Source organism: Protomyctophum parallelum (assembly GCF_964188405.1).
Source record: "Protomyctophum parallelum genome assembly, chromosome: 19".
NCBI lineage: Eukaryota > Metazoa > Chordata > Actinopteri > Myctophiformes > Myctophidae > Protomyctophum > Protomyctophum parallelum.
The window spans coordinates 39,914,493-39,932,687 of NC_139717.1; the positions used below are offsets into that span (position 1 = coordinate 39,914,493).

Sequence of the window (18,195 nt, forward strand, 5' to 3'; positions counted from 1 at the left end):
TTAATGACAGTTATTTGATTTGTTTTAAATGTATGAAAAAATTTGAATGTCTTTGGAAATTTGTGAAAAATATTATTCAATATTATTGAATAATAATAATGATAATTGTAGCCTACTAATAATTAAAAACAAATGAAGGAAACGTAAAAGAATATATAATTACTCAAAACCCACAAAATGGGTCCCAACCCACTATTTGGGAAACACTGCTGTATACAATCTGCATTGTGAATAGCCTGCGATGAACAGATAATATATAGAGCCTCTGTGTAGGCTCTGTATCTATTTAATTTGACACAATTTCACAAACAAAGCGTAATGTTGGAAAGCGGAAAAGGCGGTGATGATGACTGGACAGACCTTCCTTTTCTCCTCCTTTGGCTTCTTCTTCTTTGGTAGCGCTTCGTCTTTGTCTGCCTTGTCTTTCTTCCTCTCCTTATTCCTCTCTCTCTTCTTCTCTCTGTCCTCCTCTGAGTCGCTGCGCTTCTTCTTCACTTTGACGCTCTTCTTGGGCGGCTCCAGGTTGATGCCCGCGTCTGCCGTCCAGTCCGAGTAATCACTGGAGTAGTCACTGGTATGTATAGGAGTACAAAAGTTAATCACTGGAGTAGTCACTGGTATGTATAGGAGTACAACAGTTAATCACTGGAGTAGTCACTGGTATGTATAGGAGTACAACAGTTAATCACTGGAGTAGTCACTGGTATGTATAGGAGTACAAAAGTTAATCACTGGAGTAGTCACTGGTATGTATAGGAGTACAACAGTTAATCACTGGAGTAGTCACTGGTATGTATAGGAGTACAAAAGTTAATCACTGGAGTAGTCACTGGTATGTATAGGAGTACAAAAGTTAATCACTGGAGTAGTCACTGGTATGTAGAAGTACAACAGTTAATCACTGGAGTAGTCACTGGTATGTAGAAGTACAACAGTTAATCACTGGAGTAGTCACTGGTATGTATAGGAGTACAAAAGTTAATCACTGGAGTAGTCACTGGTATGTATAGGAGTACAACAGTTAATCACTGGAGTAGACACTGGTATGTATAGGAGTACAACAGTTAATCACTGGAGTAGTCACTGGTATGTATAGCAGTACAACAGTTAATCACTGGAGTAGTCACTGGTATGTATAGGAGTACAACAGTTAATCACTGGAGTAGACACTGGTATGTATAGGAGTACAACAGTTAATCACTGGAGTAGTCACTGGTATGTATAGGAGTACAACAGTTAATCACTGGAGTAGTCACTGGTATGTATAGAAGTACAACAGTTAATCACTGGAGTAGTCACTGGTATGTATAGAAGTACAACAGTTAATCACTGGAGTAGTCACTGGTATGTATAGAAGTACAACAGTTAATCACTGGAGTAGTCACTGGTATGTATAGAAGTACAACAGTTAATCACTGGAGTAGTCACTGGTGTGTATAGAAGTACAACAGTTAATCACTGGAGTAGTCACTGGTGTGTAGGAATACAACAGTTAATCACTGGAGTAGTCACTGGTATGTATAGGAGTACAACAGTTAATCACTGGAGTAGTCACTGGTATGTATAAGTACAACAGTTAATCACTGGAGTAGTCACTGGTATGTATAGGAGTACAACAGTTAATCACTGGAGTAGTCACTGGTATGTATAGGAGTACAACAGTTAATCACTGGAGTAGTCACTGGTATGTATAGGAGTACAACAGTTAATCACTGGAGTAGTCACTGGTGTGTAGGAATACAACAGTTAATCACTGGAGTAGTCACTGGTATGTATAGAAGTACAACAGTTAATCACTGGAGTAGTCACTGGTATGTATAGAAGTACAACAGTTAATCACTAGAGTAGACACTGGTATGTATAGGAGTACAACAGTTAATCACTGGAGTAGACACTGGTATGTATAGCAGTACAACAGTTAATCACTGGAGTAGTCACTGGTATGTATAGAAGTACAACAGTTAATCACTGGAGTAGTCACTGGTATGTATAGGAGTACAACAGTTAATCACTAGAGTAGACACTGGTATGTATAGCAGTACAACAGTTAATCACTGGAGTAGTCACTGGTATGTATAGAAGTACAACAGTTAATCACTAGAGTAGACACTGGTATGTATAAGTACAACAGTTAATCACTGGAGTAGTCACTGGTATGTATAGGAGTACAACAGTTAATCACTAGAGTAGACACTGGTATGTATAAGTACAACAGTTAATCACTGGAGTAGTCACTGGTATGTATAGGAGTACAACAGTTAATCACTGGAGTAGTCACTGGTATGTATAGGAGTACAACAGTTAATCACTGGAGTAGTCACTGGTATGTATAGGAGTACAACAGTTAATCACTGGAGTAGTCACTGGTATGTATAGGAATACAACAGTTAATCACTGGAGTAGACACTGGTATGTATAGCAGTACAACAGTTAATCACTGGAGTAGTCACTGGTATGTATAGCAGTACAACAGTTAATCACTGGAGTAGACACTGGTATGTATAGCAGTACAACAGTTAATCACTGGAGTAGTCACTGGTATGTATAGCAGTACAACAGTTAATCACTGGAGTAGTCACTGGTGTGTAGGAATACAACAGTTAATCACTGGAGTAGTCACTGGTATGTATAGCAGTACAACAGTTAATCACTGGAGTAGTCACTGGTATGTAGGAAGTACAACAGTTAATCACTGGAGTAGACACTGGTATGTATAGCAGTACAAGAGTTAATCACTGGAGTAGACACTGGTATGTATAGCAGTACAACAGTTAATCACTAGAGTAGACACTGGTATGTATAGGAGTACAACAGTTAATCACTGGAGTAGACACTGGTATGTATAGGAGTACAACAGTTAATCACTAGAGTAGACACTGGTATGTATAGGAGTACAACAGTTAATCACTGGAGTAGTCACTGGTATGTATAGCAGTACAACAGTTAATCACTGGAGTAGTCACTGGTATGTATAGGAGTACAACAGTTAATCACTGGAGTAGTCACTGGTATGTAGAAGTACAACAGTTAATCACTGGAGTAGTCACTGGTGTGTAGGAATACAACAGTTAATCACTGGAGTAGTCACTGGTATGTATAGGAGTACAACAGTTAATCACTAGAGTAGTCACTGGTATGTAGAAGTACAACAGTTAATCACTGGAGTAGTCACTGGTATGTATAGGAGTACAACAGTTAATCACTGGAGTAGTCACTGGTATGTATAGCAGTACAACAGTTAATCACTGGAGTAGTCACTGGCGTGTAGGAATACAACAGTTAATCACTGGAGTAGTCACTGGTATGTATAGGAGTACAACAGTTAATCACTGGAGTAGTCACTGGTATGTATAGGAGTACAACAGTTAATCACTAGAGTAGACACTGGTATGTAGAAGTACAACAGTTAATCACTGGAGTAGACACTGGTATGTATAGGAATACAACAGTTAATCACTGGAGTAGTCACTGGTATGTAGAAGTACAACAGTTAATCACTGGAGTAGTCACTGGTATGTAGAAGTACAACAGTTAATCACTGGAGTAGTCACTGGTATGTATAGGAGTACAACAGTTAATCACTAGAGTAGTCACTGGTATGTAGAAGTACAACAGTTAATCACTGGAGTAGTCACTGGTATGTATAGGAGTACAACAGTTAATCACTGGAGTAGTCACTGGTATGTATAGCAGTACAACAGTTAATCACTGGAGTAGTCACTGGCGTGTAGGAATACAACAGTTAATCACTGGAGTAGTCACTGGTATGTAAGAGTACAACAGTTACTCGATTTAATCGATAAGCCATTTTGATTACAAATAATCAATTTGTTGAGGTTGAAATATATTTTTTTGAGGGGCCTTAGCCCCTCCTATATACAGGTTTAATGTTTGTTTTGTAAACGCCATTGACAATGAAGGGAAAATGTACGTCATAATGTGCCTCATTACGTCATATTGTCTCTTTATCGTTTACATTACATTACACCATTACATCACCTAATCAACATGAGTTAGACTTTAATATATTAGCGCCCCTCACATCACACGGGTGTAAATTTTTACTTAGTTTTGCTACATTTTAGCAACACTGTTTTATGACAAAGAGTATTATAGGGCTTTGTGTGCGTGCGTGCGTGCGTGTGTGTGTGTGTGTGCGTGCGTGCGTGTTGTTGAGGTTGTGTTACCTTGAACTACTGTGTTCATCTGGCCAGGGCTCCTTCCCCTCCTCTTCCTTCTCCTCCTCTGAGGAGTGTCCGTTGACCTGCCGCACCTCCACCGCCTCGCCCTAAAAAGACAACACTTTCTATAAAATAAAATAAAAATTGAATCTACTAAAACGCGACTCACATATCAAAGTCCGATCCGACCTCCAATGGCTTCCAGTATTAATAAAATTTATACATTTGTAAATATTTGGGCTCCAGGGTGACACACAGAATGACCATCTTCTAGACGGCTCGCCTGCATGGAGCCACGCTGCAAAAGGAGAGAACCCCGCGGAAACGAGAGCGACGTTGCCATAGTAACGGTTATCCTACCTCGGAGGTGCTGTCGTCGTCGTCGGCGACCTCGGCGCTCTGGCGACTCGTCTCCTCGATGGCGGCCCGTGTGTGGTAACCGTGGTTACCACTCTGGCTCCGCCTCCCGTCGTCAGCCACACACTCGGAGGCGGGATGGGCCTGAGACGTAACGGGAGAGAACGGCAAAGAGACGTCGAGAGGCGGTGAGCATCACAGCGCTTCAACGTAACTCTCTCTTTTCCCCCCTGATTGATACCAATTGGATTCAATCAGGAGGGAAAGCGTTGCATGACAAACAAGTTAAATAGTTAGTGATGAAACTAAACAAAAATGCAGACAAATTTTCACTTGGAAGAAAAATGTGGGGAAAGTTGGTAACCACAGTTTTTAACGCTTGAGTGTAAAATGAAACCAAATAGACCATTACGGGTCTCAAATTCTCTCGATACGGCATTGTCGTCAAATGGTGGTCTGTGGGCCTTGAAATGCAAAGGGTTGAAAACCACTGCACTACAGCACAGACGGGGGTCAGGTGCCGGTCACGTGACTTTACCCTGCTCTCCTTGGCCACAGAGTGGACGGTGCGTCTCCTCCTCTCCGACCGGTAGATGTTGATCTCCTCCTCCCCCTTAGCCTCACGCCAGCTCACCTGTCTCCTACACACGCACACGCACACGCACACGCACACGCGCACACACACACACACACACACGCACACACGCGCACACGCACACACACACGCACACACACACACACACGCACACAGCAAACATCAATACCGTCTCTTACACAACAGTCCTCTTTTCATTCATATCCGATTTTCAGCTATGTAGGTCTGTTTGGGTGTAGGCCTGTCAGTTATATTACTAGTATTACATAATACATAATAATAATAATAATACATAATCACCTGATCATTTCACTGAGACGATCACATAATTAAGCAATAAGCCACGAGAGGTCTCAGGTTACCGGGTATTTTACATATATATGCCTGGGAGCGTAGGCAGACCCGACGCGCAGGGGAGGGTCTTCTACCTCCCAGCCAGTGTAAAATACCCGGTAAGCTGGGGCCTCGAGTGGCTTATTGCTTTTCTAAAACGGTTACAAACATATAGCAATATTAAAACTATTAAATTCACAAAAGTATCTACGCTTTGTGCCACCAGAGCGAGCGACCCAGAGCCAAAACACTTCCTTGTTTTGCTCCGCAAGTAGCCTATGTGACGGGAGAATAGCGCTTGATGTATTTACAGGGCAGCCTGGAGCCACACATTCACAGTCATATGAGCCGGGCGGTGCTTAGACGCCCGCACGGCATGTGTTTGTAAAGCAATCAAGCGCTCCCCTTCCCCAGTTCAGCTACAAGGCTGCAGTTTGATACAAAGTGATTGAAGGAGTGGGTTATCGGTGAAATTTACACCGGTCACGTGACGGTAACCAGCCAATCAGAATGAAGTATTGGGACTACCCGTTTTAGAATTATTATTACAGCCCCGGTCGTTGTCAGACACTTATTTGTATATGTGTTAACTTATTGGCAATTATCTGCAGCAGGTGAATGTGCTTGCGTGTGTATATGGGTGTGTTTGCGTGACACTGCCACACTATGGCAGATGGAAGTGTGTTACCTATTCTACTGTGAATGTGTTCATGTGTGTTGTTTACATTCTAAGTGTGTTACCTATTCTACTGTGAATGTGTTCATGTATGTTGTTTACATTCTAAGTGTGTTACCTATTCTACTGTGAATGTGTTCATGTATGTTGTTTACATTCTAAGTGTGTTACCCATTCTACTGTGAATGTGTTCATGTATGTTGTTTACATTCTAAGTGTGTTACTTATTCTACTGTGAATGTGTTCATGTATGTTGTTTACATTCTAAGTGTGTTACCTATTCTACTGTGAATGTGTTCATGTATGTTGTTTACATTCTAAGTGTGTTACCTATTCTACTGTGAATGTGTCCATGTATGTTGTTTACATTCTAAGTGTGTTACCTATTCTACTGTGAATGTGTTCATGTATGTTGTTTACATTCTAAGTGTGTTACTTATTCTACTGTGAATGTGTCCATGTATGTTGTTTACATTCTAAGTGTGTTACTTATTCTACTGTGAATGTGTTCATGTATGTTGTTTACATTCTAAGTGTGTTACTTATTCTACTGTGAATGTGTTCATGTATGTTGTTTACATTCTAAGTGTGTTACCCATTCTACTGTGAATGTGTCCATGTATGTTGTTTACATTCTAAGTGTGTTACTTATTCTACTGTGAATGTGTCCATGTATGTTGTTTACATTCTAAGTGTGTTACTTATTCTACTGTGAATGTGTTCATGTATGTTGTTTACATTCTAAGTGTGTTACCCATTCTACTGTGAATGTGTTCATGTATGTTGTTTACATTCTAAGTGTGTTACTTATTCTACTGTGAATGTGTTCATGTATGTTGTTTACATTCTAAGTGTGTTACTTATTCTACTGTGAATGTGTTCATGTATGTTGTTTACATTCTAAGTGTGTTACCCATTCTACTGTGAATGTGTCCATGTATGTTGTTTACATTCTAAGTGTGTTACTTATTCTACTGTGAATGTGTTCATGTATGTTGTTTACATTCTAAGTGTGTTACCCATTCTACTGTGAATGTGTTCATGTATGTTGTTTACATTCTAAGTGTGTTACCTATTCTACTGTGAATGTGTTCATGTATGTTGTTTACATTCTAAGTGTGTTACCTATTCTACTGTGAATGTGTTCATGTATGTTGTTTACATTCTAAGTGTGTTACCCATTCTACTGTGAATGTGTTCATGTATGTTGTTTACATTCTAAGTGTGTTACCTATTCTACTGTGAATGTGTTCATGTGTGTTGTTTACATTCTAAGTGTGTTACCTATTCTACTGTGAATGTGTTCATGTATGTTGTTTACATTCTGAATTAAACATGCACTGACTGACACACATGGGCTTTCACTTATAGTGATTTTTACTAGTCGACTAGTTGTTTAACTACCTATTATGTAAAATATATATATATATATATATATATATATTTGTACATTTAAAAACGATGTACATTGGTGACTAGAACTATATTCTAGCTGATTTTGAGGCTTACAAAAATGGGAACCCCCCCACCCCCTTTTTTTCCTCTCTTATCAACTAGTCAACTAGTACCAACAAGGTCAACTAGTGGATTTACTAGTCGACTAGTTGAATAGTCGACTAGTTGCTTGCAGCCCTAATTTCGAGTACAACATCAGAAGCGACTGAAAAATAATATGTGATGCATTTCATAAATGTGGACTCAAATAAAGCAACTTTATGGTCTCGCACCTTCCTACCTACATGACTGCCTGCCTAAATATGTCCCAAACCGCCCCCTAAGGTCTTCCACCGCCGGCCTGCTCGCTTTGCCCAAAAAAATGGCAACTAAAAAATACGGGGAAGCAGCTTTTTGCTTCTACGGGCCGTCGGCATGGAACAAGCTCCCACTGTACCTTCGTCAGGCAGCCTCTGTAGACATTTTTAAAGCTCAGCTCAAGACCCACTTCTACAACATTGCCTTTAATTGATCTTTTATTTTTTATTTTTCATGTCCTCACTGTACTGCATTACTGCTTGTTTTTTAATGTCGTTGCCTTGCTTTTCTTTTATTCTCCATTGTTCTGTAAAGCACTTTGAGCTGCATTTCATGTCATGAAAGGTGCTATACAAATAAAGTTTTATTATTATTATTATTAACTGTGGTTCCCAAACGTTTAAGCTCCAGACCTTAAAAGAGACATTTTGCCCGGGACCCAAACTATTGAAAATAGCAGATGTACAACGCGTCGCCTTGTACCACGTTCTGAGCTTGTAGATTTCTTGAATTTAAAATGTATTTCTCTATGATGAGACTGAAATTGGAGGAGATAGGTCTGGCACTTTGAAATACATTTCACTCACCCCAGAGTTGTGGCTAACCAATCAGAGCCCACTATTCAAAGTGAGGCTTTTCTTTGCTGTGATGTTGGAATCTCTTTGTAACCCCCCTGCTGGAAATAAAGTTCCATCCCAGGCTATAGGATTTTTCAAAAAATAGCAGATCTACAAGCTCATAGCGCCAGGTAACTGCCATGTCTTTAACGGGTGATTAACCCATTCTGACCGGGCACCCATTTTGGTGTTAGCATCATGTTATGCTTTATCTATTGAAAAATAGCAGATCTACAAGCTCATATCGCGCCACCGAGTGGCGCGATACGAGCTTGTAGGTCTGCTATTTTTTGAAAAATCGAAGAACGACTGACATTTTTAGAATCTGATCTCAGGTCAGAATGGGTTCATCAGACCAGTGTGTGTGTCCGGCGAAAACCTCGTATGAATCTGATCTCAGGTCAGAATGGGTTAAAGTGTGTAGTCACCTGACGGTGGCGTCCTCCAGCTCTGGGACCAGCACCCTGCACCTCCAGGCCACCAGGTCCCTCTCCGTGGCCATCTGGCTGCGCGGGGCGTTGCTGTGCATCTGCCGCACGCCCTCGATCTGCCCGCTGCGCCGCAGACCCACGTTGTGAGGGGAGGGCAACTCTGAGGGGGAGCCTACGGACCCTGGGGGGAGAGGGTGGGGTGGGGGGAGAGAGGGGGGACCTTGATCATCTGAATCCGTTTTAGGGGTGTGTGTACCAAGGTTATAATAGTTTTGGTTTTTTCAGTTTTAGTTCGTTTTGACTTGTTTTTTTCTAATTCAGTTAGTTTTAGTTAGTTTTTAGAGCGGTTTTGCTAGTTTTTATTTTGTTTTTATTTTGTTGAAATGCTTAGTTTTAGTTTAGTTTTAGTTTAGTTATAGTTTTTTTTTCGTACTTTGGTTTATTTGTCAGGTATAGGATTAAAAAAGATCACTAAGTATTGTGTAATAAAACCTAAAAGATATACCATTTAAAAATATAAACTCTAAAAGTTCAGAAACGTAACTTTGGTCCTTTATTTCTCCACTTTGATGATACCATTTGGTATTGTGTTTTATATCATTTTAATCGTTGATCGTTGTCACACAATTTCCGAAATGCATATAAATATTGATAAAAACTATAACTAAGGGTATTTTTTCTATAATTTCAGTTAGTTTTAGTTAGTTTTGTGAACACACAATACAGTTTCAGTTAACTAAAATGTTTTTTTAATTCTAGTTTTCGTTTTTTAGTTAGTTTTAGTTAACTATTATAACCTTGGTGTGTACTACTGAATGTATCGAACATTTTATTGAATAATCCATTCGTAATTGATCCATGGTTTGGGCATGGCTTTATAGGCGAGGAAAAAAACAAACTAAGCATATCGGCGTAACAACAAAAGAGGGAAACTACAAGCTCATTGCACGACACGTGGCATTGAGCTTGTAGATCAGCAATGTTTACTATTTGTGCACAAACATATTTGTGTGACAAAGTATGAAGAGGTTAATCAATCTGGTCGTGCCATAAAATATTAACCCATTTAGGCCTGACGTCGAAATACTCTGAAAGAATATATATTCAAAGATTAGTGCCGCATTTTCATGTTTTTTCTAAAATAGCAGACCCACAAGCTCGTAGCGCACCACTCGGTGGCGCGCTATGAGCATGTAGATCTGCTATTCTTCAATAGCTGAAGTGTAACATGATGCACACAAACTGATTATACTGTAGATGTTCCTAAACGAGAGCTTTCTGCGCCTGACGGTTATGACTGAGTCATCCTTGTTTTTCCTTCCATTACTCTCCGATGCAATGCATTGTTGTGTTCTCCATTCTCCTACCGTAGCCTCAGAATTCCTCATCAGGGATAAATAAATTGTTCATTTCATCTCATAATATGGTCCTGTTTTAATCTCATCCAATCTCATAACCACATTCTGACCGGGCACCCATTTTGGTGTCGGCATCATGTTATGCTTTAGCTATTTAAAAATAGCAGATCTACAAGCTCATATCGCGCCACCGAGTGGCGCGATACGAGCTTGTAGGTCTGCTATTTTTGAAAAATCGAAGAGCGACTGACATTTTTTAAAATCTGATCTCAGGTCAGAATGGGTTCATCAGACCCAGTGTTTGTCCGGCGGAAACCTCGTATGAATCTGATCTCAGGTCAGAATGGGATAAGCATACAATGAAGAGACTGAACCTGTGCCCGTGTGTGTGTGTGTGTGTGTGTGTGTGTGTGTGTGTGTGTGTGTGTGTGTGTGTGTGTGTGTGTGTGTGTGTGTGCGTGCATACAGTACCTCTGTTGGACCTGGTGCTGATGGCTGCAGGGGTAGGAGGAGGGCTGGTGGTGCTGTTAGGGGGCTCGTTGGTGCCGGTCCGTCTCTGGTCTTGCTCCCGCTGCAGTCTGTGAATCATGGTGTCCAGAGGACTGGGGCCGTCCACCGCCTGCTCACTCACCACCTGGTTCAGACCTGACATGACATGGATGGAGAGAGGTAGCCTGGTTAATAAACCAGACCGAATCAGCCGTTGGCAAAAAAAAAAAATTGCCTGCCGGCGGATTACGGTCTGGAGAGGCTCAATTGTACGCCCATTTCCTACACCAGAGAACTGGGGCGGCCAATCGGGACACGGTATGCAATATGGGGCGGGCTTTGGTACAGTGACTTTCAATGCTTGAGACCTTTGACTGACAGTAGCTCTGAGCAATTGCGTCAAAGAGAAAATGTTTCAACCCGCCCCCCCCCCTGGAAACAAGATCCATACACAGCCTCTCTCAAATACCACACGACCGTGTGATTTGAGTCTGGCTTATTAGCCAGGCTAAGGAGAGAGACGGGGTCGTCAAGTCACCACCTGGTTCAAACCTGACATGACATGGATGGAGAGATACAGGGGGTGGCAATTTCCGCCGCCACGCCCCCTAGCGTCTGCATTTTTTGAATGCATATTTTCTCCAAACTCCAATGTTTTTGCAGATTCATTTCACTTTAGATCAGGATTGAGTGGAGAGGATGCATCGCATTGTGAGCTTGTCGAGCAGTTATTTTCCATATTTTTTAAATAGGTTTTAAGTGTTAACTTAAATTCTCTCTTTTTTTTAGGGGCTCTAGCACCTGTGTCACAGAATGTGATGATTTGATTGGCTGAGCATGGAATGTGATGATGTATGATGATACAGTCAAAACTGTGGGTAACTACTACCTTTCAGTGGGGAGTGTTGGCTGATGAATGAATATCAACGTCCTACTAGGGCTTGTCATGGGACGTCATATCACATCACATCACATCACATCATGTCACATCACATCACGTCACGTCACATCACATCACATCATGTCACATCACATCACATCACGTCACGTCACATCACATCACATCACATCATGTCACATCACATCACGTCACATCACATCACATCACATCACATCGATGTTAACATGAAAAACTGTTCTTGTCTGCAAGCTAAATTATATTATCCACATTATTTAATGTTCTGATGTTTCCAACGGGAATCCCACATTGCACAAAGCTAACCTCGTTCTCAACCAAAGCTGCTGTTTTACTGTTGAGAATGCTGCAGGTCAGAGCGCAGACACCACATAAGCCACAATGCTTATTCCGAGCAAATAATGGGCTGAGAGGACAGCATCATCTGCCTAATTAGGGCCTTTTTGCAGCTGACAAATGGGGTAAGATTAGCAGGCAACAGTGTAAGCTCCGGGCAAAGAGCTGTTAAAATAGCGACTACTAGACTTTCATGGTGTCATGCACATTGTTTAACCAATCTGAATGTGTACCTTATGTCACACACCCTATTTCACAAGTGTCTGTGAAGCGGGGAGGCCAACTAGCTTCAATTCAATTTCAGTTCACGGTTCAGGGGTCTTTGTGCCAATCTTTACGTTGTGGCCCTGCAAGAGGCTAGCCGACTATTAGGGATGTGTAAATGTGTCCAAAATGAAAAATCGATTTGTATGATTCAATATTAGCGATTAATCGTTAATACCACTCACACTCAGTCACTCACACTCCTCTGAGTGCAGTACTTTCATCCGACGGAGCATTGGTCCGAACGACAACCTACCTCCTCCCTCACCCTAACCCTAACCTCCCCCGGGGCAGACACCTAAACCTAACCGCAACCCTCTCCCGACCCGCAGCGCACCTCGGAGCAATGCTCTGTCGGATGATAGTATGCCTCCCCACTCTTCTCAGTCATGCAGCTACACAGACACATCCCAGGCACACTTTGTTAGGCCTAAAGCCCTGTCCTGTTTGGATGACAATATTGCCTTTCCAACAGATTTTCATTTAAAAAATTGATTATTAATTTCCATAATCGATTCCGGGTCCTATTAACGATAATCGGACCCATCCCTACCGACTATAAGACTATATTCAGGTGGGTGGTGCTAAGGTGAAAACCAGGTATATTTAAAGGTATATTCAGTGATTTCACTCAAAAAACCTTAGGTTTCGTTTTTGGCTGTGGGACCCAGCCTTTCATCCAATCAGGATAGAGAGCCAAAAACGAAACCTAAGGTTTTTTGACCCCCAGGGGTTAACTGGGGACAGGGAGGAACTCCTTATATGGTCAGCACACTCTATAGTAGAGAGGATTATCACAACAAAACAAAAAAAAAAGTGATATTTGAATTAAGTGAAATCACTGAATATACCTTTAATGAACTGGTGGGTGTGGCCACATAGAAACATAATTTTAACACTTATTGTACACCGTTTTGAAAAATAGTACCCGATGATCGTGTTTTAAGGGGGGGAGAAATATCACGGCACTCCATCTTTAACAAATGTTGCCCTGGAACCCCCTCAGAGAACCCCGGGGGGCCACCGGACCACATCGCTCCAACTACACCCCCTGTGGCCAGTAGCCAGATGGCGTCCCGTCCCTGTCGTTACCTGAGGAGGTGACCCCCATCTGGGGGATGAGCTGCTCCTCTCGGCAGCTCTCCCTGCCGGGCACCAGGCGCTGGTATCTGGGCGGGTGGGGGTTTCCGTCCACGTCGACCAGGAAGGGCGGGGGCATGAGGTGGGGCGCCTGCTGCGTCTGCTCGTCCAGGACGTAGTTGTTGGCGTCGCGGATCAGCGGACGGTAGTCTGTGTGGAAGAACATCTGGTCCGCTATCTGCACCAGGGGGACAGACAGAGAGAGAGAGACAGAGAGAGAGACAGAGAGAGACAGAGAGAGAGAGAGAGAGAGAGAGAGAGAGAGGCCTTTATTTATTCTCGAAAGACATTGAGGTTGCCCTCATTTGCAGTGTCGTCGAGATACACCGTAACACAACATTTCACATGAATAATAAAACAACAAACAAATAGCAAAAAACAAAGCAGCAACGTTTCCCCATCGCGTGATATAATACACGTCTGTGATCAAAGATTTAAATTGACTGCATGTTATGGGAGAACAAATGTAACACATTCTATACGGGAACCCATTTTGGTGTTAGCATCACGTTATGCTTTAGCTATTTAAAAATAGCAGATCTACAAGCTCATATCGCGCCACCGAGTGGCGCGATACAAGCTTGTAGGTCTGCTATTTTTGAAAAATCGAAGAACGACTGACATTTTTTTAATCTGATCTCAGGTCAGAATGGGTTCATCAGACCAGTGTGTGTCCGGCATAAAACCTCGTATGAATCTGATCTCAGGTCAGAATGGGTTAATCAGACCAGTGTGTGTCCAGTGGAAACCTCGTGTGAATCTGATCTCAGGTCAGAATGGGTTAAGCTGTAGATCATTCCACGTGGTCGGGGCATTAAAACAAAAGGCTGTTTTCCCCCAACTCTATGTTTACATTTGGAACCTTTAGTGTGAGCCTGTGAGACTGGTGCGTGTCCTGTATGTTATGTTATTTGTCAAGTTTCCGATGTACTTACATACATAAAAGAATATGAAATACCGTTCCCCGTCAGACACTTGCAGTGCAACATAAAACATAAAACCATCTAAAAAAAAACGTCCCTAAAAAGAACAGAACTAAAACACAACATGGACAAAAATTGCAGACTATAGGATGCAATAGTTGTACTAATCGCACACAGACACGCGAACGCACGTACTAATCGATTCTAAAAATATATATATTCTTATTTTCAATAATACAGAGACAAACACAAAGAGAGGCGAGATATCAGATTTGCGGCGGAACATATATAATATAATAAATTAATAATTTACATTTGGGGGATATCTTTCACAATAATGAATAAAACATGTTCTAGACATTCTAATGATCACAAAAAACATAAATTACAATTATTTTACCTACTTTTATTAGGGTAAAGGTCAAAAGTCTGTTAAAAATTGTCCAGACATTTTTTATTTGTGCGAATTTCAGCCTCTGTGGGGGGTATTTATATGCAAATATCATGACCAATGGCATTGAAATGGCATTGCAATGAACATCACTGATGACGTTTAGGTGAAAAAAGAACAGAAAAAAATAATAATAATTTAGTAATTAATTAAAATAGAATTGTTGCTAAAAAGCAATGCTGGGTCTTAGAGGGTTAACCGATTTAACCCTATACAGTACATCGGATTTTGTAGATCTGCTCATTTCCACAAAAAAATATTGAGAAATGTTGACACATTTTGAAACATCTTGTTCTCCTGGCCCCACTTTTCAGATAGGCAATAGTGGAGGGGATCCACGGGCAAAAACATTAATTCAGGGGTCTCCTCAACATGAAATGGTTTGAGACCCACTGCTGTGAAAAGACAGGCATTATGTTGGTGTGTGTGTGTAGAGCCTCGTGGTGGATTAGCGCGGCTCTGTTGTTTACCTTGTCGTATTTGCTGCTGGAACCGAAGCCGAAGATCAGCAGGTGTCCGTGGGAGTCGGTGGCAGCGAAATGCTGCCCGTCTGGGCTGCACTTACAGTCAAACACGGCGCCATGGCCCTGACCCTCAATCTGCCCACGGGAACACACACACACACGCAGGGGATTATTCACTATTACACCAGTGATGCGATGTGATACATGTTTTTCAATGAGACTGTTCTGACTGTGAGCATGCAGCACCGTCGTCCACCCCGCCCCCTCCTATATTCAAGTCTCCATTTGAGAATCTCTGCTAATGGCTAGAAGTAGTCTTTAACCCATTTTGACCTGACCATCTAAAAATGTCTGTTTGTTCTTTGATTTTTCAAAAATAGCAGACCTACAAGCTTGTATCGCGCCACTCGGTGGCGCGATATGAGCTTGTAGATCTGATATTTTTCAATAGCTAAAGCATAACATAATGCTAACACCAAAAGGGGTTCCCGCCCAAAATGGGTAAAAGGACCACTTCACCACTTTTCAACCTATCTTCATATAATAGGTCCTCACTAATAATCATGATAAAATGGCACGATTTGTTTCTACTCAGTCTGTGTCTCATAGGAGGGCTGTGGGCAGTTTAGAAACCGTCTTCCAGTGACATCATCATTAGGCAGATATTTTTTTAAACAAGATATTTTTTTTACAAAAATGTTTAGATTTTCATTATCGTGAGAACGATGGCTTCCATTCTCGCATTGCAACTTTTCAGGACTAGAGAGCCTGCAGTTTCTATTAGCTTGTATTCTCCATCGATGATGTCACTGGAAGACGGTTTTTGAACTGCCCACAGCCCTCCCTATGAGACACAGACCGAGTAGGGAAAAAGAGGACCTATTATATGAAGATAGGTTGAAAAGTGGTGAAGTGGTCCTTTAAGTTTAACGCGTTGTTTAAAATTACTCTGCAAATGAGTGTCAAGCAAAAAGTATCACATTCACCACAACGTATTGATTACAGATTCCCTGCGACAGTCAGAACGCTGAGCACCGCTGTGCTAGATTATTTGATAAATCACTGCTTTGTGGCGACAAGCTGTGAAAACAAATGCCTTAAATGTTGCTCTGCCTCAAACAGGAATAATGACAGAGTCCTCCCTGGTAATATTAGACTACTGGTTTGAATGCCACCGTTGTGTCAGTCATGCCCGGAAGTACCAAATTGGATTGAGGATACACAGCGTTATTAACCCATTCTGAACGGGAACCCGTTTTGGTGTTAGCATCATGTTATGCTTTAAGCTATTGAAAAATAGCAGATCTACAAGCTCATATCGCGCCACCAAGTGGCGCGATACGAGCTTGTAGGTCTGCTATTTTTGAGAAATCGAAGAACGACTGACATTTTTTTAGAATCTGATCTCGGGTCAGAATGGGTTCATCAGACCAGTGTGTGTCCAGTGGAAACCTCGTGTGAATCTGATCTCAGGTCAGAATGGGTTGATGCACTTTATTGTCTCTATCGGGCACAAACTTTGCACGTCCAAAAACCGATATTTTTCTGGAAATGTATAACAGAACCATCCATGTACGGTAGTCATCGTTTAGTCACAAGCAAAATACTTTGGTGACACTGTAGTGTGACACATTATCGCTTATTATTTCTCTACTACTGAAAGTGACTCAGTCTCATTTCTCTCCAAAAGTACTTGAATATGATGGAATATGATTAAAGCTCATATTTCACATCCATCACACACACCATAATTCACTACCCCCCCCCCCCCCCCTCCCCCCAAAAAAATTGATTTCTTCTTTAATTGTATTAAAAACTCATTCAGTGCTGCCGGGTTTAGAGTAGACTAGGTGTTGATTATGTGCCAAAAAAAAAAAAAAAAAACAAGCCCAGACCGTAGCGTAACGGTCTGGGCACCGGACTGGTAATCCAGTCGCAGTGTGCCGCGGGTTCGACTCCCGGACCCGACACGGCCTTTACTGCATGTCATCCCCCCATCTCTCTCCCGTTTCCTGTCAGCCTACTGTCTGTCCCTTCAAAAATCAATAAAAGGCGTAAGCCGCAAAAAAATATCTTAAAAAAAAAAAAACAAAAAAAAACAAGAACATGAAAATCCATTGAGCAATATATATATATATATATATATATATATAATATATATATATATTTTTTTTAAAGGCGTCCAAAGGCGTCCTTGGCAATCTAGGCCATATATGGGACAGGCGTCAAAAGGCGTCCTGTGGCATGGAATGTTAAATCGATTCATATCGTCGGGATTAATATCGATATATATATCGATATACGATATGATATTGTTACATGCCAAATTATCGCATTAACCCATTCTGGCCGGGCACCCATTTTGGTGTTAGCATCATGTTATGCTTTATCTATTGAAAAATAGCAGATCTACAAGCTCGTAGCGCGCCACCGAGTGGCGCGCTACGAGCTTGTAGGTCTGCTATTTTTGAAAAATCGAAGAGCGACTGACATTTTTAGAATCTGATCTCAGGTCAGAATGGGTTCATCAGACCAGTGTGTGTCCGGCGGAAACCTCGTATGAATCTGATCTCAGGTCAGAATGGGTTAATGTATAGATGGAGATACGAGGTCTGTGCCCGACAACAACGCCTGACTGGCTGGCTGACTGAGTGACTCACTGCATTAGTCATTATTATACTGTCACTGGTTACCATGGGGACGGAGGACGGAAGTAAAACAATGACTGATGTCGCCGCACGCACGCACACAGAAAATATAATCTGAAGCCATGAAATAAGTGTACCTTAACCTCCCACAGTACAAAGCCATTAGGTCGACAGAGAACATTGGCAGAACACTGCTGGAAGATGAGCGAGACGAGGAGATAGGACACACATCTCACCACTAAACACTGCAGCCTTTTGGCCGCA

At 41.6% G+C, this 18,195-nt stretch overlaps 1 protein-coding gene across 2 annotated transcripts in view; it reads right to left on the reverse strand.

Moving 5' to 3' along the window:
• The window catches only part of phip (PHIP subunit of CUL4-Ring ligase complex), a 74,965-nt gene that overhangs the window by 27,189 nt on the left and 29,581 nt on the right, over positions 1–18,195 (reverse strand). For both annotated transcript variants that reach the window (XM_083791124.1, XM_083791123.1), the window contains exons 16-23: positions 15,290–15,418; positions 13,398–13,623; positions 10,772–10,945; positions 8,940–9,123; positions 5,077–5,179; positions 4,542–4,682; positions 4,188–4,288; positions 361–571 (exon numbers count right to left, since the gene is read on the reverse strand). In XM_083791124.1, coding sequence (XP_083647250.1) covers positions 361–571; positions 4,188–4,288; positions 4,542–4,682; positions 5,077–5,179; positions 8,940–9,123; positions 10,772–10,945; positions 13,398–13,623; positions 15,290–15,418 — 1,269 coding nt within the window. The remainder of the gene's footprint in view (positions 1–360; positions 572–4,187; positions 4,289–4,541; positions 4,683–5,076; positions 5,180–8,939; positions 9,124–10,771; positions 10,946–13,397; positions 13,624–15,289; positions 15,419–18,195) is intronic.